The sequence below is a fragment of the Barbus barbus genome, assembly GCF_936440315.1.
Source record: "Barbus barbus genome assembly, chromosome: 10".
Taxonomy (NCBI): domain Eukaryota; kingdom Metazoa; phylum Chordata; class Actinopteri; order Cypriniformes; family Cyprinidae; genus Barbus; species Barbus barbus.
Window position 1 is genome coordinate 31,775,493 of NC_136738.1, and position 24,755 is coordinate 31,800,247.

The 24,755-nt window shown below is 37.2% G+C and overlaps 2 protein-coding genes across 2 annotated transcripts; both read left to right on the forward strand.

Moving 5' to 3' along the window:
* Nucleotides 1-221: 221 nt before the first annotated feature.
* On the forward strand, nucleotides 222-7,587 carry LOC306875760 (protocadherin-8-like; the record flags this gene model as incomplete). The annotated part of the gene is made up of 3 exons (XM_079426480.1): nucleotides 222-2,639; nucleotides 4,284-4,479; nucleotides 7,235-7,587. The coding sequence occupies 3 exons, from the start codon at nucleotides 222-224 to the stop codon at nucleotides 7,585-7,587; spliced, it is 2,967 nt and encodes a 988-aa protein (XP_079282606.1).
* Nucleotides 7,588-9,833: 2,246 nt separating this feature from the next.
* On the forward strand, nucleotides 9,834-20,714 carry LOC306876228 (leukocyte cell-derived chemotaxin 1-like). The gene is made up of 7 exons (XM_079427238.1): nucleotides 9,834-9,933; nucleotides 10,023-10,157; nucleotides 12,393-12,488; nucleotides 12,559-12,633; nucleotides 15,236-15,371; nucleotides 17,112-17,263; nucleotides 18,049-20,714. The coding sequence occupies exons 1-7, from the start codon at nucleotides 9,901-9,903 to the stop codon at nucleotides 18,271-18,273; spliced, it is 852 nt and encodes a 283-aa protein (XP_079283364.1). The 5' UTR covers nucleotides 9,834-9,900; the 3' UTR covers nucleotides 18,274-20,714.
* The last annotated feature ends 4,041 nt before the right edge of the window (nucleotides 20,715-24,755 follow it).

Here is a 24,755-nt window from a genome sequence, read left to right on the forward strand (position 1 = left end):
CTCTTCAATTCCATTATAACGCATTGAATATCGCGTTGGTTCCCGCGTGCATCAGACCTGTGTGAAGGTGTATTGGTCATTCGTGTGCATTGTAAATGTCATTGGCGCGTGTCTGTCGCGGGAGGGGTCAGAGAAGAAGCTGCGCGCGGAACAAGTGACTTTGCTTCAGTTCCGAGAACCTGATGAACAGCGCGTCTCTCTCCGCGCGCAGGTGCGCTAAAATGAGGCGAGGACTTTTATTCGCGCGGATATTCGGAGGTACGCTGATATGCATTTCTCTCGTGTCACAGGTCGTTTCTGAGGAACGAACGGTGAGGTATAAGATATACGAGGAGGTCCGACCGCCGACGGTCATCGGAACTCTAGCCAGCAATGTAACCTGGACCCCGGACAAAACGCGCAGGACTTTCCCCGGAATCAGGTTTAAGCTCATGAGCCCCTCCACCGGCTCCTTCATCCGATTCAGGGAAAGCGACGGGAGGCTGACGGCGGAGGAGCGCGTCGACCGCGAACGCATCTGCAAGCGCAACCCGCGGTGCGTAATCACTTTTGACGTCGCGTTCGTGTCCGCAGAGCAGTTTGAGCTCTTTCACGTCGAGGTGGAAGTGCTGGACGTAAACGACAACGCACCGGTGTTCCCGCGCACCGACTGCACCGTCGAGATCTCCGAGAGCGCGGCGCTTGGGACGCGCGTCGCGCTGGACGCCGCCGAGGACGCAGACGTGGGCTCTAACTCTATCCAAACCTACCATCTGAGCGAGAACGCTCACTTTAGCGTCGATGTCATAACGCGGGTGGATGGGGTTAAATATGCGGAGCTGGTGCTCGTCAAAGAGCTCGACCGCGAATCCCGCGCTTTTTTCGTGCTCAAACTCGTGGCGGCAGACGGTGGGAATCCGGCGAAAAGCGGCGCCACTAATGTCACCGTCAAAGTGAAGGATGCTAATGACAACAGCCCGCTGTTTGACCACAGCCATTACTCTGTGGATGTGCCAGAGGACACCTCTGTTGATTCGCTACTGCTAGACTTGAACGCTGTCGATCCGGACGAAGGTCCCAATGGACAGGTTGTTTATGAATTTGGCAAACAAGTCACAACAAAGATCAGACAACTATTTAAACTGGATTACAAAACTGGACATTTGACTTTGCAAAACCCTGTGGATTACGAAGACGAGACCACGTATGAAATCGACGTGCAAGCCAGCGATTTAGGACACAATCCTGTGCCTTCAATGTGCAAAATCATCATCAGCATCAGAGATGTGAACGACAACCCGCCTGAAATCATCATCACGTCCATCACGTCAGTAACAGATGGTGTGGCGCATGTTAGCGAAGCTACAGGTCCAGACATCCTGGTGGCTTTAATCAGCATCAAAGACAAGGACACTGGAGCGAACGGCCAAGTGAGCTGCACTCTGAACGGTGGACATGGAAACTTCAGGCTTAAAAGAGCGTATGAAGGGAGCTACACGATAGTCACCATGGCTCCTCTGGATAGAGAGAAGATCGCGGAGTATAATTTGACTGTAGTGGCTGAGGATTTCGGCGTGCCGCCGTTACGCACGATAACTCATTACATTATACGTCTTACAGACGTCAACGACAACGCACCGACATTCAGTGCTAAGAAATACGAAGGTTTCATTGAGGAGAATCAACTTCCAGGTACCTACATCACTACTATTTTAGCCAGCGATCAGGATTCTGGGCTTAACGGGGAAATAACCTATGAGCTTTTTGACTCGGACACCAACAGCGTCTCCAGGTTTGCTATAATGAATCAAGCGGGGAACGTTTACGCCTTGCAAAGTTTTAATTACGAAGTCACGAAGCGGCTAGATCTTCGCGTCCAGGCCAGCGACCGAGGATGGCCGCAACTTCACAACAACGCTGTACTGATTATCAATGTGGTCGATCAGAACGACAACACGCCTTCGATAACGCAACCGCCGCTCGTCAATGGATCTGCCGAAGTCCAGCTTCCCAGAGATGCGCCGCCCGGGTATATCGTGACCCGAATCGTGGCGAAAGATTCAGACGCCGGTTTGAATGCAGAGCTCACTTACAAACTCTACGACGGAGGCGATTTAGGTTTCGGCATCGATCCGAATACGGGGGAAATATACATCAACCGCAAAATCGCTTACGACGAGTACGACTTATGGAAAGTCTTAGTGACGGTTAACGACAATGGCCACCCGTCGCTAACCTCAACAGCTACGATTCATTTCACCCTAACCGAGTCTGTGCCCTCAAACGGCCATTTTTACGACGAAAGAGAGGACGGCGAACCAAAACAATGGACGCTTATTTTAATCTTGGCTTTGACGAGTTCCTCGCTACTGTTTTTGGCTATTTTATCGTACATACTATGCAAAAGTCGCAAAAACGGTCAGAAGAGACAAGCTAACCCTTCTGACGCGGTGGATATTCCTTACGATAAAGAGCACAATGCCGTGTCCATGATCTCCAGCCAGACTGCCAATGTGTTCGACACGCATGCATTTCACTCCACGACCGTCATCGGCACGCCTGAGACACTACACAACAGTGTGCAGGCGACGGCCGAAGTTTTTAACGAAACCCCACAGACCTTCAAGAGCAAATATAGGAGTGTGGCAGGGGAAATAGATGTAAGTGGTGACTGTTTCTTTCTGTGTGTTTGTTTGAGGGGCCGTTCACACAGGACATGCATTCAAAAACAGCTCGACGGAGCGCAACTGAACACAACGCAGGGCTCGAAAGCAATGCTATTGACGCAAGACATGAAAGCCAATGACGTGCACGTGCACAGGCCAATGCAAAACAGTACACATGGAATGCAAAGGAAGGGAACAAAACATTTTTTAAAATGTTAACTTGGCACAATGCAGTTAACAAAGACGTGCATCTCATATATATGTAGCCTACATGTAATAAGAAAAAAAATGCAGATTGACAACCAAAAAAAGCAAGATGCAATGCAACGGTCAAAAACGTCCATATGATATGTTTGCAACAATAAATAAAATGGTGCAAAAGAGCAAAAATGATCATAACAACTGAGGGATTGGGAACAAATTTAGAGTTATTATAGTTAACGAATCTAAAACCATAAAAAAACATTTTTGTTACTTGAAATAAAATAAATGTTAAGTGCAACAAGATAAATGTTTTTTTTTTTTTTTTACTAATGTACTATTAAATATATATGCACACAAAAACTACAAAATATGACAAAAGCACACAAAAAATTTAACTAAAATTAAAATGAAAACAGAACATAAAAAATAAAAACTGATTCAAATATTAATAAAAACTATAATAGCATCTCAATTATACTGAAATAACACTGAATTTTACTGCTTACGTTGGCACCCCATGTTAAAAAATACAATGCTCATTTTGTGAAAAAAAAAAGAATATTAAAAAAGTGATGCAACAGCCAAAAATGTCTGACGCACATGACAACAGGCTAAAATAAAATCAAATAAATAAATAAATAAAATAACAATAGAGGAGATTGATGCAAAGGAATAAAACAGAAAACAGGTCAATCAGTTTTTAACTTGTTGTCTTAAAAACCCTGAAAAACAGAGATGTGATGCAATGACCGAAGGAGGCCTACAAACACAATGCACTACTTGCATTAAAAACAGCTAAAAGTAGCACTATGGAATCCAACTCAATTGAACACATTGGAATTGAAACTGTTTTTTTTTTTTTTTTTAATGATCTGATTTTAACTTCATATGTTGTTTTAAAAATGCAGTGCTTACAGCGGAAGGCACTGAAAATGCAGTGAGATGTGACCAAATGGCCAAAAAACTATTAGTAAATATACCAAAAATAAAAAAGTAGCACAAAGCAATGTGACAGATCACAGGGGTCACGTCACAAGTGTTACAAAACAGCTAGAAGTTTCTAGATGTGTTTTACTAAATATATCTGTTTTTATTTTTCGTTACTTAGTCCTCTTTGCTCCAGCGAGACATAGGGCATCAACGACCGTCCTCCATCTATTTGCCGTAAGCTGTCTTTAAAATAAATCGGTTCATGGCACAGGATGCAGAAATAAAAAAAGCATGCAATGCAACAAAGACATCTGTCTGATCAATGTGTATATACAGTATACCCAAAAAATAAAATAAAATATTGCAGACTGAACACAAAAGTGTGCTTAACAGCAACAATAACAGTAGTTTATCAACAAAATGAAAAGTCTGTCATTATTTACTCACAGTCATGTCGTTCCAGAAGAGCAGAGAGGATGAGCTTTGGTCCTTGTGTTTTCACAGGGATATTCCACTTTGCCTGGTTATGGTAAAGACACCGCTCGTCCCATCACGGTATGGAAAGGAAACTCCATGATGACCATCGCAGTCAGAGAACCACAGATCAGTGGCAAAGACAGCGGAAAAGGAGACAGTGATGTTAATGACAGTGATTCTGACATCAGTGAAGGCCTCAAGAAAGACTACACGTCATATAAAGGTTAGAATCAACTCATCTGACTGACATACTCAGAACTATTTATTATATATACTATATTATTATGTATATACATGTCCAAAATGGTAATATATTTAATATGTTTTCAGTATTCTCATAATAATAATAATAATAATTGTATTTGTTTATTTGTTTTAGCAGTTGCCTTTATCTAAAAAAAAATTATTTTATATATATATATATATATACAGTATATTTACAGTATATCTATCTATCTATCTATCTATCTATATATGTATATATACATATATATATATATATATATACACACATCTGCCTACAAATCATCTTGTTAAATTTCAAAACTACTTGAAAATAGGATCTGATGCAAAACAAAGAATAATTGGAGGATTTGGAGCATTGGTATAGGTCTTACACTAACGAGAGAGGAGACGGTTGTAGTTTTGTACAGTTAGAAAGTAAGTCTTTCATAACTGATCATTTGTGTTCTTGATAAAAGTGCAGCTATGAAACAGATAAAGACGCAGAGTCGCTGGTAGCATGACTTCTTACGCAGATGATTGTCAGAGCAATTATTTTTTGCAGGATCATGGTTGCGTTGACGAGGTGTCGTGCGGATTAGTGAGGCAAAGTTAAAGTAGAGAGGTGCTCAGATTAATGAGCTGCTGATTGGATCGCTTCACTTCAAGGTCAGTTTTGATTCATTTCTAGTGCAGCCTTGTTAAACGCTAATCTATGGGAAACAAAGAGCCTGAGCGATCACACATGCACTAATAGAGCTGAGCAGTGTGCATATCACGAGTCACACGCATCTGAGCACATTAAGAGTCGAACGAACGTATTTTCTGATGAAAAAGAAAAGTGAAGGTATTTGTTTGAGATCTATGAAACTTTTTCTTGCAATTTTGAGTTTATTTCTCGCAATTCTGACATAAAAAGTCAGAATTGTGAGATTTAAGCTCACAAGATAAAAGTGAGAACTGTGAGATAAAAAGTTGCAATTAACTTTTTTATTTTTAATTTGAATTTATTTTAATTTGAAAAAAAAAGGTTGAATTGCAATAATTAAACTGAAAATTCAACTGGGTTGTTTTTTTGTTTGTTTGTTTTTTGAGTTTATTATGAATTTATATGTCGCGATCTTAAGAAGAAAAATTTCTAAGAAGAAATATAAGTTTTATATTCTTTTATAAAGAATATAAATTGCAGGAAAAAAGGGCACAATTACTTAATCACAATTTTTTTTTTTTTTTTATAAAAAAAAATCAGAATGGAAAGATGTAAAGATGTAAACTCAGAATTTAAAATAAAAAAGTCAAAATTATGAGATGTAAACTCAGAATTCTAAGAAAAAAGGAAAAATTACGAGATATAAACTCAGAATTCTGAGAAAAAAGGAAAAGTTACGAGATGTGAACTCAGAATTCCGAAAAAGTCAAAATTACGAGATATAAACTCAGAATTCTGAGAAAAAAGGAAAAGTTACGAGATGTGAACTCAGAATTTCGAAAAAATCAAAATTACGAGATATAAACTCAGAATTCTGAGAAAAAAGGAAAAGTTACGAGATGTGAACTCAGAATTCCGAAAAAGTCAAAATTACGAGATATAAACTCAGAATTCTGAGAAAAAAGGAAAAGTTACGAGATGTGAACTCAGAATTCCGAAAAAGTCAAAATTACGAGATATAAACTCAGAATTCTGAGAAAAAAGGAAAAGTTACGAGATGTGAACTCAGAATTCCGAAAAAGTCAAAATTACGAGATATTAACTCAGAATTCTGAGAAAAAAGGAAAAGTTACGAGATGTGAACTCAGAATTCCGAAAAAGTCAAAATTACGAGATATTAACTCAGAATTCTGAGAAAAAAGGAAAAGTTACGAGATGTGAACTCAGAATTCCGAAAAAGTCAAAATTACGAGATATTAACTCAGAATTCTGAGAAAAAAGGAAAAGTTACGAGATGTGAACTCAGAATTCCGAAAAAGTCAAAATTACGAGATATAAACTCAGAATTCTAAGAAAAAAGGAAAAGTTACGAGATGTGAACTCAGAATTCCGAAAAAGTCAAAATTACGAGATATTAACTCAGAATTCTGAGAAAAAAGGAAAAGTTACGAGATGTGAACTCAGAATTCCGAAAAAGTCAAAATTACGAGATATAAACTCAGAATTCTAAGAAAAAAGGAAAAGTTACGAGATGTGAACTCAGAATTCCGAAAAAGTCAAAATTACGAGATATAAACTCAGAATTCTGAGAAAAAAAGTCGATGTAAACTCAGAATTCAGAGAAAAGTGTCAAAATTACAAGATATAAACTCCAGGAAACAAGTAAAAGTTATGAGATATTCTGGAAAAAAAGGAACAAGAAACAAGCCAAAATTGCTAGATGTAAACTCACAAATGCTGTTGATTGGATTGGTTTGAGTTTATTGCAAGTTTATGTCACAAATTGCAAGAAACTCACAATTCTGAGAAGAATAGTCTGAACAGTGAGATTTAAACTCAGAATTCCAAGAAAAAAGTGCAAATTATGAGTTTGTCTCACAATTGCCAGAAACTAAAAAGTCTGAGAAAAAAAAAGTCCGAATTACTATGAAATATAAGCATGCATACTTGAATTCTGAGAAAAAAACATCATAATTGCGAGTTGCTAAATTGCTGTTGGCTGGATTAGACTGAAGGAAAAAAAAATCAGACTTGAGCTAAGAAGTTGCAGTCAGCGGTTTTATTGTGGCAGTTGTGTACGAATGCTTACCGGAGTGTGTTTCCTCAGGTCTGTGGGCTTGCACCAGCGAGTGCAGGATCCTCGGTCACTCGGACAGATGCTGGAGCCCGTCTGTGAGCAGAACCAGCGGGAGCGTTAATAGCAGACATCTCTCGACCTTCTCAAGGATGAGGCCGTCCTCACAGGCCACGCTTCAGAGGAGCAGCTACGACACTCAGACCAACAGAAGCGTGGCCTTGCACAGCCTTACAGAAGATCAGCAGAGTCAGTACGATTACATTCACATCTGCTCTCCACAATCACAGCGGAGACAAGACTCGGAGAATATAGACGTGCAAGTCTTCACACATTCCACCAAACCCATCGCCACAGAGAGTCCTGGCAGATTTACACAAGCCTGATACCTCAGTCTGAAACTGGCATATACTGTAATAATGTTGCTGTACATATTATCTTTGACTGCATTGATGTTTTGTATATACAAAGTATATTTTTAACAATATTACCTGTTGTTTTTTTCATAGCATGTTTTGGATGAATATAATGTTTTTGTGATTTGTGTTTGTTTGTAAGTCACATTTTTGTCACATTGTAACAAACTGTAACACATGAAAAGTCATTTTTTTGAAGCTACAAATGTTACCACTTTTATAATGCTTACATAAGTTTCTTTTTAAGAAATGTGAACATGAGAAATAAAATAAGTTATTGTAAAATATACAATGTTTTGCATCTTTTGACAAAAAACAGTCAAAATTCTGGACATAATTTATCATCTTAAAGCTGTTCTTAAGGCTTCTAATTTAAAATTTGATCATAAATATAAATTGAGCACAAAGAATTATTACACAAAGATAACCCGAGTAAATACAAAATGCAGTTTTTAAATAATGATTTCACTTATTAAGGAAAAAAAGCTGTCCAAACCTGCCTGGCACTACGTGAAAAAGTAATTGCCCCCTAAATCTAATAACTGGTTGTGCCACCCTTTGCAGCAACAACTGCAATCAAGCGTTTGCAATAACTGGCCATGAGTCTTTCACATTGCTGTGGAGGTATTTTGGCCCACTCTTCTTTGCAGAATTGTTTTAATTCAGCCTCATTGGAGGGTTTGAGCATGAATAGACTGTTTAAGGTCATGCCACAGCATCTCAATCAGATTTAAGTCCGCACTTTGACTTGGCCACTTTAAAACTCTTGAGCCATTCAGAGCTAAACTTGCTGCTGTGTTTGAGATCATTGTCCTGCTGCATAACCCAAGTGCGCTTGAGCTTGAGCTCACAAACTGATGGCCGACATTCTCCTTCAGGATTTTGCCATCAATTATGGCAAGTCGTCCAGATCCTGAAGCTGCAAAGCAGCCCCAGACCATCACACTACCACCACCATGTCTGACTGTTACTATGATGTTCTTTTTATGAAATGCTGTGTTGTTTTTACGCCAGATGTAACGGGACACACACCTTCCATAAAGTTCAACTTTTGTTGCATCAGTCCACAGAATATTTGCCCAAAAGTCTTGGGGATAATCAAGATATTTTTTGCCAAATGTGAGATGAGCCTTTGTGACTATTTTGCTGGACTATTTTCCAGACTATTTTGTTTATCATTTGTTCTTGAATTTCTTTAGATCGTGGCATGATGTGTTGCTCTTTAAGCATGCTTCACTTTGTCAGACAAGGTCTATTTAAGTGATTTATTGATTCAACAGGTCTGGCAATAATCAGGCTTGGGTTTGGCTAGTGAAATTTAACTCAGCTTTCTAAAATAACGTGGTTAATCACAGTTCTTTCATGATTTAACAGGAGGGGGCAATTCATTTTTCACGTAGGGCCAGGTAGGTTTGGGCAGCTTAATAAATTAAATCATCTTTTAGAAACTGCATTTTGTATTTTTTTGCATTATCTTTGTGTAATATTAAAATTTGTTTGATGATCTGAATCTTCTAAGTGTAACAAATATGCAAAAGAACTAACAATATATATATATATATTAAGGTATCATATATACTTTTTTATTATATATTTTATTATTTCTATTGTTAATATAGTTCAAGTAAAAATGTTTTTAATTTTAGTTTTAGTTTATCTCATGCATGTTTCTTCTTCAATAGTGTTAAAAAGCATCTCATGATGCACCTGATGTAGTTGGCTAACGAATAGTGAAAAATAAGCTGGAAACTTGACAAAGAAGAAGCTGAAATATAAGAGAATCTTCATTTTTGTCACACATTTTTATCACTACATCATTCCCAGACCTCTAGTTGTGTACTTTAATCAGTTTACTGTTATTTTAAAGTGCGAAATAGTCATGAAAATGAGTGATGTGTCCAAACTTTTGACTGCTAGTGTACATAAATGAGACCTTATCCAGCCCTAGTTAAACTGAAGACCTTGACTTTTGTTGAATTGAAAAATAAATGTTGCCTTCGAAAGCGTCCCATAGATTTACACCAGTGAGTTCAGGTAAAGCAGGCCTCTTTTTGCCTCTCAATTTAAAATTCACTGGAAATGTGCATGAATAGTCTGAATCGTGTGTCTCAGCACTGTTTTCTCAGGCCACATAAAATCCCAGGAGAGGAATTCCAGGCTTGGGTTTCTCCAAGACCTTGTTTATTTTGCCCGAATTTTTCCTCTCTCTCACCTACATGGCAGAAACTTGAGAGAAGCTACACCAAGTCACAAAGCTCTGCTTTCAGTAGAAGCCAGAACGCCATGGAGGAAACATCTGACAAAGTTCCTTTTGAGGTATGTGATGCATTTTATCCTTAAACTTCACATTATGCATCTAATATACTTGATTTATATCTATAATCCAATGATGTGTGTTTAATAAGGCTTACAGTAGCTTGAAGCCCAGAGGGTTTATGCGTGTGAAGAAGACAGCGGTCATAGCCTTCATCGCCGGCGCCGTTCTGCTGCTCTTTGGAGGAATTGGAGCTTTTTACTTGTGGAAAGTCAGCGAGAAAGAAGTAAGTGTCTCAGACCAGACAGTACAATAGTCTAAACTAGTTTGGCTCAAAATTAGTGCAACTGTTCAGCAACCTCCTACACAAAAATATCACTTTTGGGAGCGTCTATCAAATTCAGCCCACTAAAGCTAAAACTTGAACTCCTTGAAGGCAAATTAAAGCAGTAAAATGTTTATTGGACCGACAGAATTGATTGTAACGAGTTAACTGCGTAATAATAAAAACATTTTACTATTTGTTCTTCTTTATGGGCAGCAAATTGTTCAGTGTTTTGGGTTTAATTTGCATGCAAGCATACATTCATTGGGGGGATTTTGTAACACTGCTATGTTTTAAGTATACATTTTTAATATTCCGCATTGCATAATCACACAGTTTCGCTCTCAAATGCATGCTGATGCAATAGCGCAGACGTGTCGATATTTAAAGCACAGCAGGTTTGAGTAGGAATGAGAATATTTAAATTGCAGTTTGTCTCAGCAAAGTGTCAGGAATGATCAATGAAGCAGGCAGCGTCGTGTTTGCATTTGCAGCCATCAGTGTGCATTGATTTCAGGCACCTCTGGTATTTCAAAAAAATCCACCAGGTTAAAGACGGCAAACAAAGAGGTCTGTGTGCTGGGTTATAATCATGCAGTGTTAACACTGCAAACAGATCAGCATGCATCACTTCCCAACTCAAACAAAAATGGCCAGTAAGAGCTGCACCCGTGAGCAAACCACCTGCTGGACCACTGCACAAAATAATGCACCAATATTAAACTGTATGCTTTATGTGGATTAAATCTGTGGTTCACAACTATAGTAGGTTTGCTTCAGGACGCAGATTAAGTGGCAACCCAAAACTGATTAATGTACAAAAGAAAAGAAAAAATTATTATTTATACTAATTAACTCTATTTTGGAAGCATTTTCTCCTCCTTTTGACAAATATGCCTGATTATATGGTTAATTTTATTATTTCCATTTAGCATGTTCATTTTTGTTCATTTTATTTGTATAGCACATTTACAACAGCCACCAGGCTGACCAAAGTGCTTTACAGATTATACCACATACACAGAAAACAGACCATTTGCATCATTTCTCCCTGATGAGAACCCCTGGATTAAAATCTAATGTTTGTATGTTGCAGTGTTATTTTGAGATGTTATTTTATTTAGTTTTTATTAATATTTTAAATTAGTTTTTATTTACATATTCTTTATTTTCAATTAAATTTTAGTTAAAGTTTTAGTAATTTTGTTGTGTGTTTTGCCATTTTTAGTAGTTTTTTTTAGGGGGGGGGGGGGTATGTGTCTATATATAGTTTTTAATACTTTTTATTTCAGTTTTAGTTTTAGTTACTATAGTACATCAAGTTAAACTAAATGAGATACTAAATGAGCTTACATTTAAAAAAATAAAATAAGTAAATTATAAAAATATATATATATATATATATATATATATATATATATATATATATATATATATATATATAAATATTCATTTATTCATTTTAAAAAATATATTTTTTTAATTAATATTGTTGTGTTTTGACTTGTATTCTTTTTTAATATAAAAATATTATTTTTAATCTTAAAGTTTAAAAATAATTTTTAAAACTTTATTTAATGTTTTAAATAATTTTTATAATCACACACACACACACACAGTATTTTTAAATGTCTATATAGTTTTTGTTAAATTTGATTTATGTTTAAGTTTTAGTTATTCTTTAGTTATTTAGTTAAGCTAAAACACCATAAGAAATGACTGAAATAATAGCGGAAATACTTTTACTGTTCATTTTTATGATTATTATTTTGTACATATATCTGTGTAATATTAATTTCCATTTAATTTTAGTTTTAGTTACTTTTTATATTCTATTTTATTTCAGAGTTTACATTTATTTTTTACATATACATATATACGTTTAAATATATACACACACACTGCAAAAATTATTTTCTAATTTAATATTTTTGTATTTTTTTCAGTAAAAATTCAACATTTTTAAATCAAGATACATTTACCATAGAAGTAAAATGACCCAAGATATTAAGTCTTTTTTTTTTTTTCTTAAAAGAAGAACAAATATCTGCTAATGGGGCAAGAAAAATAATCGTGTAAACCCTTTCAATTAAGTTTATTTTTCTGACCCTGTATGTGGATATTTTTCTTGTTTTAAGCAAACACTCACTTAATTAAAACAAAACTAACTTAACTCTGGTATGTTCATGTGGACAGGCGATCAGCACTCACTACAGTGACATCGATATAAAGATAGAAGACGATTCAGATGCTGGAGATGGGAAAATTGTGGAAGTTCAAGACTTCAAAGCCGTGAGTAGCACATAATAAACCTGTTCATCTCATTTCAGAGCGGTTCATAAAATAACTCGCTCTTTTACAGGGCATTACAGCAGTCAAGTTTCCTGGAAAAGAGAAGTGTTACATCAAATCACAAGTCAGATCTGAACTTTCTGAGGTGAGAAACAATATAATAACCATTAAAGTCTTTCTTATGCCCACATGCTTCATTCTACATATCAGACTCAAGTTTCATTTATTAACTATACATTGGCAATTCTGACCATATCTGCATTCCACTTTGATGAAATATGAATGAAATTGATGATATCTAAAAATAGTCCTGCAGAAATCAAGTTTCATAAACCTCAGATAAAAGCATCTGCTACATGAATAATCATATAAATGAGACTAAATTGGGGATCAAGCTAAATGAAAGGTAGTTAGTTGTAACTGTGAATACACACAAACTTTCTCATTAAACTCTCGCAGATTTTTCATCTCAAAATGTTTGCTTACAGTCAAAGTGTATGATTTCGGCATCATCAGCTTCACTAAGCAGAATTTCATACCCATTTCCTGGCCACGCCCCCACCTGCTGTCTATCACATGGATAGCCCCGCCCCCAGACTCGTGCCATTGGTTGAGCTAATGCTTTTATGTTAGGATCAAGGTGTTAAAAGCCATTAACACTGAAAATTATAACTAAAAAGACAGCGATTAACTATTAGTGTACACATCAACACATAATGATGTTATGCTTTTATAAGCCCACTCTGCAGTTTTGTCGTCTGCCACTTTAAATACTCATTAAAGTAGAATGGATTCTGATTGGCTGTCAATGTTGTTATTGTTCATCAGCTGGAAAAAACGATATGAAAGTGATTTCATCACTGATTGTTATAGATGTGGTGTGGTCTTTTTATTTTTTAATTCTGTGGCAGAATCAAGCTTGCATATATTTCAGAAGCATAGCTTTATCATTATAATAATCGTGTTTGGTTTGAATGGTACTTTAAGGTTTAGCTGGTTTTGTGTGCAAAAACCATCTTCATTAACAGCAATTCAAAAGTCTTTATTTTTATTAAATTAGATTAGATTAGATTAGATTCAACTTTATTGTCATTGCACATGTAAGGTACAAGGCAACGAAATGCAGTTAGCATCTAACCAGAAGTGCAATAAGCAGAGGTACAGGATATACAGTGCCTACAATATGTTACATATGTACAGAAATATACAGATAAGGCAGTAGTACTATGGACATAATTTACAAGTTTTTAAATACTATCAGTATGATATACAGATGGGTGATATGAACATACTATACAGATGGGTTGTGCAGTAAATGTATGTACAGTAGTACTATGGACATAATTTACAAGTTTTTAAATACTATCAGTATGATATACAGATGGGTGATATGAACATACTATACAGATGGGTTGTGCAGTAAATGTATGTACACTATGAGCAAAAACTATGAAAATAATTACAAATGGATATGAATAAGCTATAAATTAAGATATATAAACACTAGTGCAATGAACATTGAAAGTGCATAGAAATAAAATTTACAGTACATAGTAATCAGTGTAGATTGGTTGTTTTTTTGTTTCGTTTTTTTAATCGATTTAATGATGGGGAGGGGTGAAGAGTTTGTAGTGGTGTGTGAGGGGGGTATCATTGGGCAGAGTTTAGTAGGGAAACAGCTGTAGGGAAAAAGCTGTTCCTGAGTCTGCTTGTCCTTGATCGGAGGCTCCTGAAGCGCCTCCCAGAGGGCAGCAAGTTAAACAGTCTATGGTCAGGGTGAGAGGAGTCCTTAAGAATGCCGCGAGCTCGACGTAAACAGCGTTTTCTCTGGACGTCCTCAATGGCAGGGAGTGGTGTCCCTGTGATGCGTTGGGCGGTTTTCACCACCCTCTGTAGTGCCTTGCGGTCAGCAGCTGAGCAGTTCCCATACCAGACTGTGATGCAGTTGGTCAGGATGCTTTCAATTGCACACCGGTAGAAGTTCCGCTGGATGATTGGAGACAGGTGGTTCTTCTTCAGTGTCCTAAGGAAGAAGAGGCGTTGGTGAGCCTTCTTGACTAGGCTGGATGTGTTGGTGGTCCAGGTCAGGTCCTCCGAGATGTGGGTTCCCAGGAACTTGAAGCTGGAGACACGTTCAACAACCATCCCGTTAATGTGGATGGGGTCATGCGTTCCACTTTTCTTCTTCCTGAAGTCCACAATGAGTTCCTTTGTCTTGCTGGTGTTGAGGAGCAGGCTATTGTCAGCACACCATGCAGCCAGGTGCTGTACCTCCTCCCTGTAGGCAGTCTCATCGTTGTCTCTGATGAGGCCAATCACTGTGGTGTCGTCAGCAAACTTGATGATGGAGTTGGATCCATGCACAGGCCTGCAGTCATGGGTGTAGAGGGAGTAGAGAAATGGGCTCAGCACACAGCCCTGTGGTACGCCGGTGTTGAGTGTGATGGTGGTGGAGCAGGTGAGGCCTGACCTAACATGCTGAGGTCTGTTGGTCAGAAAGTCCATAATCCAGCTGCAAAGGGAGGTGTTAACACCCAAGTCTCCAAGTTTAGTAATAGAATACATATTCTATTACTAAATTATTATATTTTTATAATGACTAATAATTCTATTATATCAGTTCTATTTCTAATTCTAATTTCTATTATTAAATACATCCATCTATAAAATCTTTGCATATCCACATTAAACTTGCTAAATAAATCTTTTCAGTGTTCAGTCAAGTGTTGTGTTTTAATTACCAATAGGAGAAAACTGATATGGGGTCCCTGGTCTGGATCGCATCTGAAAAACCACTGAAGGACGTCAGTTTTCTGAGCCCTGAAATACTGAGATTCTGCGGAGACCTTCCCATTTACTGGCATCATCCTGCAAACTCCAGAGGTGCTTCATTGCATTTCCATTAATAAACCTGCAACACATGAAGAGCAATGAAGTGCAAGTTAATACTATGCGATTGCTTTTATGATTAATAGTTCAGTATAAGCTATATAATGTCATTCATCAAGCCACACAACACAATCCCAGCTAACTGGAAACGTTCTGGCAAGGTTCTCTCAAAGTTATGAACAAACATTCTTCCAGTAACATTAACAGAATATAGTTATGTGGTCTTTAATAACGTTCTTCTTAGTAACATTATTCATGGAATGTTTTTCTGAAACATTTTAGTTATACCTTCAACTAACATTTTTTATTTTTTTTTAATGACTATGTTTACATGGACATCAGTAATCTAATTATTGACCTTATTCTGAATAAGATAATATTATGATTGCATGAGTTGCTTTTAGAATAATCCTTTCATGTTCCCGTTTTACATGTTTTAGTGCATAGATCGATTAATGGCATGCGTATGTCACCACGTGACGCCATCCAGAATTTCACTTATAAACATATAGTTCGTCTTCGTGATGATGCCATATACAGTTTTGGGTGTTTCATTTTTAATTCAAGTGCAGTTGATTATTTGTACGTGCATACAGATGACGGCTCTTTTATTTGCCACAGAATGCGGCGAATAGTCCTGTTTACATGTCTGTACTGCACTTCAATAATGCGATTAAAATAGGAATACTCCACGTCTTAATTCAATTTGTGTTTATTAAGGTCATCAAAAATCTCTGTTTACATGGTAGACTCTTAATCAGAGTATTGTCTTAATCGTATTACAATCGTATTGATGTCCATGTAAACGTAGTCACTGTTACTTGTTTCAGAATGTTTAGAGAATGTTCAAAAGCAACATTCAAATAGAAGTTTTGCAAAACATTTTTAAACCCTGGACGTATCGAAAGTTCAGAGAACATTCAGGACTTCATGGGATATTTGCAAAACATTCTTAAAACATACTGTAACATTTTGGTAGCATAAATCACTCGCACGATGGATAAGAATAACTGGAAATAGACCTTAATAACAAACTCAGAGACACATTCCAAGCACAATAACCAATGAGAACGGATAGAGACAAAGGGGGAACTAAGGGTTTAAGTACACGAAGCAAACAAAGGAACTGATGAGTTGATTAACGAGGCAACAGGTGAACAGAATGATTAATCAGACTGAGAAACTAGGTCATGCGGAAACACGATGAGACAGAAACTATTTGGAAACAAGTTATAGCATGCATAGTTTAGCAAACAACATTAGTGAAACATGATATTACCATTTACAAACATTATTGGAACATTTTTGAATGTTGAATTTTTTTTTTTAAAAGTAGCTAGTAGTAAAGTTTAAAGAACATTAGACAAATGTCCAACTTAAATGTTTCAGAGAAGAAAAAATGTTTCATTAACAATGCATAAATAACGGTTAGGTGCAAACATTTTGAGAACATTATTAAAGACCTGATAACTTTGAATGAATGTTGTATTAACATTACTAGAAGAATGCTTGCCAGAACGTTCACACAGCACATGAACACGTTTTTTAGATACAAATACATTTTATTGATCCCAGGTGGGATATTTAATGCAAAACAGATCCACATTCGATGGTCATTACACACTGACCGTGACATTTGTGAATGAGGCGGTGATTACCATCTAAAGCTCAGAAATGCCTTGCTCTTCAATGCTGCTTATCTTCACTCTCGCTCTCTGCTGGCTGTTTCTGAAGCATTGAGGAAGAGGAGAAGTGTGCCGCGAGTGAGGCGGCAGAATACAAGTGGATTAAATCGACAACAGGCGAGACGTCGAAACTCCACGAGTTCAGCCAGAGAAGATGAGCAGCCGACGGGGCCCGATTATAACCCTGAAAACCCTTATCATGTGAGCAATGCCTTCATTATTAAAGTAATGCATAAACATGCTAGAAATATACACACACTACCAGTCAAAAGTTTGGAATAATTCAGATTCTTCTTCACACCAAGGCTGCCTTTATTTGATCAAAAATACAGTAAAAACAGTAATATTGTGAAGTATTATTACAATTTAAAAGAACTCATTTCTATGGTATATATCCATTTTTGCTGCTTTTAATCAACATTTTTGCTGCTTAATATTTTGTGGGAATCGCAAGTTAAATTGACCAAATGTGGCAGTAAAGACATTTATAATGTTACAAAAGATTTTGGTTTCAAATAAATGCTGTTCTTTTGAACTTTCTATTCATCTGTGAATCCTGAAAAACAAAATGTATCATTGTTTCCATAAAAATATTGGGCAGCACAGCTGTTTTCAACATTGATAATAATCAGAAATGTTTCTTGATCAGTAAATCAGTATATTAGAATGATTTCTGAAGATCACGTGACGCTGAAGACTGGAGTAATGATGATGAAAATACAGCTTTAATCACAGGAATAAATTACATTTTAACATATATTTACATAGAACACAGCTATTTTAAATTGTTATAATATTTCAGAATATTCCTGTATTTTTGTAATAATTTCACAATTTTACAGTATTTTTAATCAAATAAAAGCAGCCTTGATGAGCATAACAGACTTCTTTCAAAAACAAAGAATACTGACACCAAGTGAATCAGAATTGCTGCCCCACTGCAATAATTTCACAGGCTCACCATCTCTTTTCTCTTCTCTCTCCAGCGGAATCAGGAGGGTTCGGAGGGGCACATGGTGTTCGATCCCATGCTAGACCATCTTGGCATTTGCTGCACAGAATGTCATCGCAGTTACACCCATTGCGAGCGGGTATGTGAGCCTCACGGGGGTTATATGCCGTGGCCCTACAACTACCACGGCTGTCGGCAGGTTTGCAGGGTCATCATGCCATGCCGCTGGTGGGCGGCTCGTATGCTGGGTCTCGTGTAAGCTCTCGTGTTTCTGCTGGTCACCAGCTGAAGGCACAGGCGATTTGCCCTTAAGGTTCAACTGAAGTATAAAGAGGCATTTTCAACAAAAGTAAACCTCCAATATAAATGGAAGAAAAGGCGGACATGGATATACCTATAAACTTTAACCTAGCAATAGTTGATATACATATAGTTTTGAATAACAGACACATGTTTTTAGGACTATTAAAAGATGCTTTTTGAATTGTACACACTTAAATGTGCAGTGTTTTATTTCTGAGCCACTAGAGGAACCAAACAAAACTGCAATCCAGTGGAAGATGTTTGATTAATTTTGCAATTCTGTTTGGTCACAAGCGGCAAAGGAAAACAACAGCTTTATACATGCAAATAAATATTTGCATTGCATTTATTAAAATGCAAACTGTAAAAATACATGCAATAAAATATATTTTGAGACATGCATTGATTCAAGATCATGCCCTGTTCAAAATTATGACGAATATGGGTTTCGCAGTGTTGAAAAATTAGATATGATGAAGTATTTTCAACTAAAGTAAACCTCCAATGTAACTTATGGAACAAAAGATGCTTTAATATGCAAATAAACATACCTAACAATAGTTGAGGATATGTAGTTTTGAGTAACAGACAGATGTTTTCAGGACTATTAAAAGATGTTTTTGAGTTATATACACTTAAATGTGTCTTGTGTTATTTCTGAGCCACTACAGGAACCATACAAATGGAAATTGCAATTGGAAATCTGACAGAAGACTGTGTTTGATTGGTACAGTCATTATTTTTGGTATTGCAAGCGGCACAGAAACCACATACTTCAGTTTTACATGAACTACAAGAAAATAAATATTTGCATTGCATTTATTCAAATGCAAACTGTAAAATACATTTCTACAGCATGCAGGCAATTAACAAGTACTGAGTTGCATGAACCTAATATCATCTTGTGTCTAAGAGTTGCAACCTAATTTCACAAAATCCTCTGCGTAGGCATTAATAACTCGTTAGGCTTAGGCTTGGTTTGCTAGTAATCATTTGGCTAATCCATGAATTCACCCACTGAGATATTAAATGGTATGTACAGCAAGATTTAAATGTACTACACCTTCAAAAAAGAGAAAAGCAAGCACCTTCTGAGCTATTCTTAAATGGTTTAAGTGTATTTTGATGTCAACTTTCCTCCCACAATATACTTTCAGGTTTGAAATGAAGAGCACATGACTTTGTTTTAGACATATGAGGCTCAGAAGAATGAGGCCACAGTGGAAAGCTGGGATGCTTTACTTTCTATTTAAATTTAGAAATAAAAAATTGGGGATTTTAGAAAATGTAAATGAAAGAAATGCTAAATGAAGCAGCACTATGTCAGATTGTGCTCTACTTTCCAAGTAAACGAGTGACATTGTTCATGCATTTTTTTGTACAGTCAGATTTTCAGTTGTCACTCAAATTGCGATGCTGACAATAAATTGTAATGAAAATGTACAAAAGCAGAGGCATTTCACTCTTTTGGATCCCGCAGCATATCAGAGAAGTTTCTGTCTTTCTCTCGCTGCATCTTCATCATCTTAAACTAACATGAGTCCTGTGCTACAATAACTGCAAAAGTCATCTAAATAAAATATGATATTTCAAATATAAAAACGACCTTATCCACTTCAGTAATTTGAAAGCTGTCTGGTCTGTGTCTTCATTTATTTATTTATTATTCATTATTTATTGTTTTTCCACAAACAGGCAAGACACAAAGTTCCAAAAGCAGCAAGAGCGATTTAGATTTAATGATGTATGAAGCACATTTCAAAGATGCTTTTTGCGCCCGTAACGCTTTTTTCGCACGATCACGCTAATGAGGAGAAATTCTCATCACGGGATGCTTTTTAGAGAATGCTCTTCTGTGATAGCAGTTCATGTTTCAGTCACACTGCTGTTGTCTCAGTGGGGAAACATGAGCAGCTCTACAGGAAATCAAATTGACTTTGGCATGTAGTGTCTAAGAATGTCCATGTCAGAAGTGAGCAAACTCACACTGCCTTGAGCAAATGTTCAGACATTTTAGCATTATGCTTAGACATGACATTTTCTCTCTCAAAGGAGTTGGGGTTTATGGCTAGCTCTATTTGTAATGCAATAACACTTATTTTGAGATGTGCATTGACTGTATCCTATTGGGACAAGTTCATGACCTATTCAAAATCTTTGACAAATATGGGTTTTGCAACGTTTACACCCACATCGATAACCACACATGTGATATAAGCGAACAGAAAGACAATTCGATAGGATAGCCTACAGTGTTAACTGTTAAGGCGCAGTCACATTTACTGTTTTTCGCCTAATTTTTACATGCTATTTTCATATTTAATACTGTAAAGCTGCTTTGACACAATCTGCATTGTTAAACGCGCTATATAAATAAAGGTGACTTGACTTGACATGAACTGCTTTGAACGAATCGCTGAGTGAATTGATGTTTAAAACGAATCAGTTGAATTTATGATTCCATCACTCATTGATTCACTAAGGAATGAAACACACTACTGTCGTTGCTCGGAGATGCAAAACCGTCTCATTCAAGCGATTAGCTTCATAGGTGTCATTTAGCACTCTCCTTCTCCTCACATAATGAAATCATCAACACTCAAATCGATATTTCATGTCCATTTATTAATATGTATAGTCAGGTTAATAAGAGAGCCCTCTGCGTCATGTCAAGGTCCTTTATTTAGCGGTAACGAACGGATGACCACATATTATGTGTCTAGCATTTGTGTAGCTTCTTTTCTATAGAACCGTGAATGTAGACAACAGGGATGTTATCTGCTCGCTCAGTGTGTGGAATAAAATGAGAAATCTGCCCTGCTTTTCACCGGCCAACGATGATTACCGCGCTTTCATAGCTGATACGACAGTCTTTCCGTAGGCTATATAATATTAATCCAGCACCCACGCTTGCCAGACGCACTTAAAGCAAGGTGACAAGCGTGACATATCCAGGACCTCCTGATGATTCGTGCTCCAGCTCGTGGATATTAAAGGAGCCCCGCAGAGCACCTTTGAGTGCCCTGAAGTGGCTCAAATTTGCTGGGAGGGGGATCGGTGGGGAGGACACACATCTCCACCTCTGCACTTCCACTGTCACGGTCGTTAAAAGAAAATGAGAGGATGTGAGACAGGTTTTCTTACCTGACAGTGATTGTGGGAGTGTGAGGTGTCATCAGAGACCCTCATTCATGTCTGTCAGGGCTAGAAAAGAAGAAGAGCACTAATGGGTGATGGATAATTGCTTCTGCTAATGGTCTGGCAATGTGCATGCACAAATAAGTGTTAGATTACATAAACAATGGGTGGAAAATAAGATGAAAACATTCGCATCTTAGTTGCGGCCTCATTCTATTATTTAGACCCTGCTTCAATATCTAGTGAGATGTCTTGCTGTTTACTGCCCATATAGCCAGCTGCCTTCTGAGACAGCATCCTAACTAACATGAAACCTCATTAGGGATCAGTCTACAGAACAACTGCTCATGCAAAGTGCACACGAGACTTGACTAATATAATAATAAATAATAATTACTTAGATGTTTTGTTGCTGCTTTGAAATTTGCTTTGTATCTTCAAATCTCTTTGCACAACTTAAGTGAGCTCTGTGCCTGCTCAAAATTCAGTGTAAATATATAATGCATAATAAAAGCCAGACTAGATTATACCAGCTCTGACCCACCTTAACCTATAGTATTAAAGCATACAGTTATAATTTGTGTGGAAATGCATTAATGCCACCTAGCAGCAGTAAACAGCCTGTGTAAAAACACCTAAATGCCATTTCAGAAGCGCTTCTATGCCACATATGCAGTGTAACTATCAGAAAGTATCGTTAGAAAGTAAAAATGCTGCCTCAAAATTCTGTGTAAAGATGTAATACAGAATAAAATCCAGACTACATTATGCCGTTGCCAGCATTGACCCACCTCAGCCCCTAGTAAAGTAGCTTATAGTTGTAATTCTTGTGTAAATGCATTAATGCCACCTTTAAGTAGCCTTAAACAGTCTTTGTAAAGACAGCTAAATGCCCCTTCAGAAGCAGCATTAAACAGTCTGTGTAAAGACAGAAGCGCTTTTATGTAAACGCTGTTTAATGCTGCTCAGAGGTGGCATAAATGCATTTACACACAAATTACAGCTGTATACTTTGTTCATTTATGCTAAGGTGTAATTTATCAACGATGATTTATCGATGATTTCCTCAGAGTTTGACTGTTTTGCTATTGCAGGGGATTTCAATATTCACATAATGCAGAAATCAAAACTACTAAAGAAATTATAACTGCTTTAAACATTTTTGACCTGATTCAGAATGTGCACGGACCAACACACATTCGTGGACACACTCTAGATTTACTCATCAGTAGAGGTCTAAACATTTCATCCATTGTTATTAATGATGCAGCACTATCTGATCACTTCTGTATTTTCTTTGATCTCTGTCACCACTGAATCTAGATCTGTCTCTGTCAGAAAGAGATGCATTAATGAGAACACTAGTGCGCTATTTATGGAGGCTATATCTTCAACACCAAGCATTTCTGCAGACTCTGTTGATCTTCTCCGTGATTCCTTTAATTCAAAAGTTAAGAATGTTATTGATGATATTGCCCCCATGAAAATCTGCAAGAAGAATGGCAGACAAAAATCAACATGGAGAAAATCAACAGCAGTTTAGAGTATGAATAGACAATGCAGAAAAGCTGAGCGGATGTGGCGAGAACGGCGATTGGCACATCCTCCAGTTATGCAGAGGTCACACAGATTCGACCGCAATTTCAAAAATAAGTAAATATGTCTGTTTTTGAAGCAATTGATAGCAAAATATTGGAAGAAATAGTACAGCACCTTAAATCGTCAACCTGCTATCTTGACACACTTTCCACATCTTTTTTCAAAAGTGTGCCTAACTGTTTGGAAGCAGATCTCTTAAAAGTGGTGAATGCCTCACTTCTTTCTGGGACTTTTCCAAACTCCCTGAAAACTGCTGTTGTTAAGCCCCTTCTGAAAAAGTTAAATCTTGATAACACCATGTTGAGCAACTATAGACCAATATCAAATCTTCCTTTCATAGGTAAGATTATTGGAAAATAGTTTTTAATCAGCTGAACAAATGCTTAAACTCAAATGGATATCTGGACAATTTTTAATCTGGTTTCCGAGCGCATCACAGCACAGAGACAGCGCTCATTAAGATAATAAATGATATTCGCAAAATTCTGGCAAAATATCAGTGCTGGTACTACTTGATCTTAGTGCTGCGTTTGACACTGTCGATCATAACATACTTCTAGAGAGACTGGAAAACTGGGTCGGGCTTTCTGGGATGGCACTCAAATGGTTCAGGTCATACTTAGAAGGGAGAGGTTATTATGTGAGTATAGGAGAGCATAAGTGGACGTCCATGACATGCGGAGTCCCACAAGGCTCAATTCTTGCACCGCTCTTGTTTAGCTTGTATATGCTCCCACTAAGTCAGATAATGAGGAAGAGCCAAATTGCCTATCACAGCTATGCTGATGATACCCAGATTTACCTAGCCTTATCTCCAAATGACTACAGCCCCATTGACTCCCTCTGCCAATGCATTGATGAAATGAACAGTTGGATGTGCCAGAACGTTCTTCAGTTAAACAAGGAGAAAACTGAAGTCATTGCATTTGGAAACAAAGATGAAGTTCTTTGAAGTACCTTGACTCTAAGGGTCAAACAACTAAAAATCAATTAAAAAATCTTGGGGTGATTTTGGAGACAGACCTTAGTTTTAGTAGTCATGTCAAAGCAGTAACTAAATCAGCATACTGTCATCTCAAAAACATTGCAAGAATTAGATGTTTTGTTTCCAGTCAAGATTTGTAGAAACTTGTTCATGCCTTTATCACCAGCAGGGTGGATTATTGTATTGGTCTCCTCACAGGCCTTCCCAAGAAGACCATTAGACAGAGGCAGCTCAGCTGATTCTGACTAGAACCAGAACCAGAAAATCTGAGCATATCACACCAGTCCTCAGGTCCTTACACTGGCTTCCAGTTACATTTAGGATTGATTTTAAAGTACTTTTACCCGTTTATAAATCACTCAACGGCCTAGGATCCAAATACATTGCAGATATGCTCACTGAATATAAACCTAACAGACCACTCAGATCATTAGGATCGAGTCAGTTAGAAATACCAAGGGTTCACACAAAACAAGGGGAGTCAGCGTTTAGCTATTATGCCGCGCACAGTTGGAACCAGCTTCCAGAAGAGATCAGATGTGCTAAAACAGTAGCCACATTTAAATCAAGACTCAAAACTCATCTGTTTAGCTGTGCATTTGTTGAATGAGCTCTGTGCTACGGCCGAACTGATTGCACTGTACTTGCATTTTATATCATTTTCCTTGTTTTTATTGTTGTGATTATTATTCCTTGTTTTTATTGCTGTGATAATC

Excerpts from the sequence above, each read along its gene's own strand:
- LOC306876228 (XM_079427238.1), top strand. The coding sequence starts at position 9,901 with ATGGAGGAAACATCTGACAAAGTTCCTTTTGAG. Across the intron at positions 9,934-10,022 it reads CTGACAAAGTTCCTTTTGAG|GCTTACAGTAGCTTGAAGCC; the intron begins GTATGTGATGCA and ends GTGTTTAATAAG. Across the intron at positions 12,489-12,558 it reads AAGTTCAAGACTTCAAAGCC|GGCATTACAGCAGTCAAGTT; the intron begins GTGAGTAGCACA and ends GCTCTTTTACAG.